At 42.5% G+C, this 3,800-nt stretch overlaps 1 protein-coding gene across 1 annotated transcript; it reads right to left on the bottom strand.

The window, feature by feature from the left end:
• Positions 1-1,686: 1,686 nt before the first annotated feature.
• On the bottom strand, positions 1,687-2,289 carry PHALS_06983 (uncharacterized protein; the record flags this gene model as incomplete). The annotated part of the gene is made up of 2 exons (XM_024720373.1): positions 1,687-1,954; positions 2,156-2,289. The coding sequence occupies 2 exons, from the start codon at positions 2,287-2,289 to the stop codon at positions 1,687-1,689; spliced, it is 402 nt and encodes a 133-aa protein (XP_024585578.1).
• Positions 2,290-3,800: the final 1,511 nt, after the last annotated feature.

Here is a 3,800-nt window from a genome sequence, read left to right as displayed (position 1 = left end):
GAGCAATGCCGACAGTGAAAGAGAGGATGATCCTTTCAATGTAGACGAACAAGACCAAAGCTTGGATGAGGTTAACAATTTGAACATAACGCCGTAAATTGACTTTTTAATTTTTTCGCTTATTTCGACTGATAACTCTCAAAGTCTCTCATCGTTTCCTGATTTGATACATTCTCCTCGTTCATGATTTTCATTATCGGCAATAATCGCTTGTTAATACATATCAGTATCGGGTTCATTCGAGCCCAAAAACACACGAAGCAAAAGTAAGAGATTTTTTTCGAATCAGTTCATTGATGTGCAATGATAATAATCATTCAATATGCTGCACTCATTTCCTGCTTCATTTATTATCTAGTCTCTTGTACGAATTTAAGAAATTGAATCTGCTTTTTGCTTTTATAAAAGCAGCTTCCAACGTCTCCTCTGAGATAGTTCACGATGCTTTGACAACCTAATAAGCCGCGGCCAGCAAATTGGCTGGATTTCCGAAGTCCACTTCTGCTGCGCTTGTTTTAATGTTGCAGCATCTTCTTCTTAACAGTTTTTAAGATCTTCCGTCAAATCATTTTAGGAAAGGGTGTCTTTCATGAGCATAAATTGTAACACTTCTTCAGTGCAGCGATGATTCAATAATGATGTAACATTTGAAGGAGAAATGAAGCCCCCTATTCTGTCTTACCCATACGGTTTATAATGACCATGTGTATTATTTCGAACAAGAACCACCATTCGTCCGTTCGACGGCTAATGAATGGTAAAGAAAACTTCTCTAAACCATTAGTATTACACGGCAACGTCGACCCATGCATTTTTTTGATGAAAAAATGGCAATGATCATTCCCACCCAGATATGCAAGCCGGCGCGTTGGCTTTCCCGATCATTGCTACAGGAACGGCTCAGTCCCGGTCGCGTTGCAGCAAAATGAGCGTAACTCTCTCTTTGGAAGTTTTTCTTGCCTCGAGCAGTAGTAAAATATTCAGAAGTCGACAAAACAAAATACAGAAAAAGCAAGCAGAAATAGACTTGTATAAATCTCTTGAAGTATTTCCGATGCTTCTAAAGTCTGAGGGCTATTCTTATCGACATTACCATCTTCGCCGCGTAGAAGGGTGGAATGCAAGATTCTTCTACGAAGACTGTGGTACCAGCCTCTACTCGCTAAGAATTTCTTGCAATCATATTGCATTTCTGCTATCCGCAATTTGATTTGCTTAAGCTATTACCATCGAATGCGACAGCTGAAAAGATAGTCTTCAGAAACCTTCAATAAGCTTGTATAGTTTGTCTTTTTGATGCTGAGCCTAAGGTTTTCCAATCCGAATTTTCTTCTCTTTCCTTGCTAGTTTCATGTTAAGTGCTCAAGATTTAAATTTTTCTACTGCAGCCAAAATATCACGAATAGTAATGTCATTAACACCATACTCTCTCGTGAAAATATGCATGATGGCTTTTACCGGCTGGCAACTCTAAGTTCTCAATTGTTTCAGGGTGTTGGGCCTTGCTGAGAAGTTGCCCTTCTTATCTCTTCTTCTTCTAAACGCCGCGATGATTTGCAGACATTTCTCTGCTCAATGAAGATTTCAAATTGTGAAAAGATGAATGAGGACCGCAATGCGCTAAGTCCGGAAATCTCGGATAAATCCGCACTCGGCAGCCAACTTGGTGCGGACTTAGTAAAATGATCACTGAATTGTGCAGTTCACCATAATTGAGTGATCCCTCCTCGTTACAACATCCGTTTTTAAACTGCTCCCATGAGCCACTCGGTCGCGACTGCTGAGAATGAGCAAAGTTTCCAAAGGCATCTTTAGCTGAAATATCATCGTCTTATGATCAGGTATCCGTTCGTGAACATCTTGTGCCTTACCCATTACGTAGTTCCGCGAACATATCTGAGATAGGACCACTTTCAGAATAGAACGCGCTTTTGAGCTCTCGGAAATAAACATGCTATCACATCGGCAAAAGATCACGAGAGCTAGCAGCGTGAGTCAGCATCCACCAGCTCTGCTATACAAGCAAGGTAAAGCCCATTTCCTTGAAAAGATTTATTATATCCAGAAATTGGTAGAGTGGATTATTCACTGGCATCTTGGGAGCTCATGAAGTCACTTAGGCGATATTGCTTAGACATCGTTGACACTTACTTACGCCTTGACACAAACCGTCCCTTCACCTCTCTTGGATAGAAGGGGGTCGTACTGTCCAACGCGCTCCCCACAAATGATTGTGGATAGACCATGTTCCAAGTCCAGAAAAATGCTGGTTGCTGAGCCAGTAAACATATGGGTATGAGAAGAGCTGCTGGCCGCATAATCTCGAGGTAAGGCCGAGTACCTACCCCGATGTCGACGTCGCTCTATGTTTATCGAAAAAAATCGAGCATTAATCGATGCTCTAGTCAAACGTATGCTTCACCAAAACCGCTTTTAAGTCGCAAAATGATGTCTTCCTCATCTAGCTCTCGAATTAAGCCATATACTCTTCTCCACTGTCGCCAGACCATATCCTTCATGCAACACTGGTTGTCTTAATTGCCCCTGCTCGACCCGTTCGCGATTCTCCCTGAAAGTTGGATATACAGACCAAGAGAATCCCGCAGAGCGATTTCCAGGCGTACACATTGCTCTCCGACTAAGGTGCAGGCCCACCACACACTCATAATTGCTAAAACGATCAGCCGCGGAACAACGATTGGTTTTAAACTGACCATTTCTATAACATGATAATCACTACGTTATATGGTTGTGAGTGACCTTGCTCTGGGTCGCTGTGACTCTTGCGCATGCAGACGACCACGCGCACTTATCGAGCCTTGACTAACACATTGATCATGAGTTGGGGTCACTGTGGGAATTGATCAATGTATGCACAACTCATGCAAGGATAGGTCTAAACGTAGGAAACGACGCGTCGGAGAGGTCTCGTATGCGAAAAACAGAATAATCTTGTAGTCTGCCTACAATACGCAGCTGAATTATCGAAACTCAGTAAATAACGTATACTGTCTTCACCTGATGTAGCTTACCTTCCTGACTTAACTAGACCTTCAAAACGTCAATCGCAGGGATATACATCTTATTTATGTATGGCTTGTCAAGCGATAGGGATGAAGAAGCGGGGAGTCCTCCGGCCCGGGAGGTGCTTTCAGTGAGAGTGCGCAGTCTTAGAATGAGACGAATTTGCGTGCCCCGGTGAACTATTTTGAGTCAGGGTAAGTGTCGTGGTGTATGCACATCTCATTGTTAACCCTTCAATCTAAGCAAAGCTCGAGAGTGCAATGATAAAGTCTGTGATAAGGTATCACGTTAATGACAAGGGCACATCAAAAGGATTCTTCTGGACAGGTGGGCTGCAGGCCATTCAAATGCATTGTTGAAGGCTTGCAATCATAATGGTAAAACTTATAATTATGCCACTATTCTATAGGTTGTTCTTGTCTCTAAAGAAACCTCTTTTGGTCTTAGCAAGTGAAACACTTCTGTTGGGATGAGGTCAGAGACAGTTGTTGGAAGCCCATTTTGTTTGCGTTGGTTGAACCGACCATAAAAGTCAACGCTTCGGTGCGCAGCACAAAAATGATAGGTTTATACCTCCTGTTTCATTCTCACAGAGGGTACCTAGTTTCGCAACTCAGTCGTCGGATCAACGATCAGTGTTTCCGAGTTCAAGTGAGTTATCGTCTCGCTCCGCACATATTTTATAGTGCCCGCGTTGATGCAAACATGATTAGTATAAATGCCCTAACTAGCACGCTGATAACTTCTTTATACAGCTACTAACGGATTTTTACGAA

Source organism: Plasmopara halstedii (assembly GCF_900000015.1).
Source record: "Plasmopara halstedii genome assembly, contig: Scaffold_3060, whole genome shotgun sequence".
Classification (NCBI taxonomy): Eukaryota; Oomycota; class Peronosporomycetes; order Peronosporales; family Peronosporaceae; genus Plasmopara; species Plasmopara halstedii.
The sequence above is the reverse complement of the archived record's forward strand: the minus strand, read 5'-3'. Positions and strand labels throughout refer to the sequence as shown.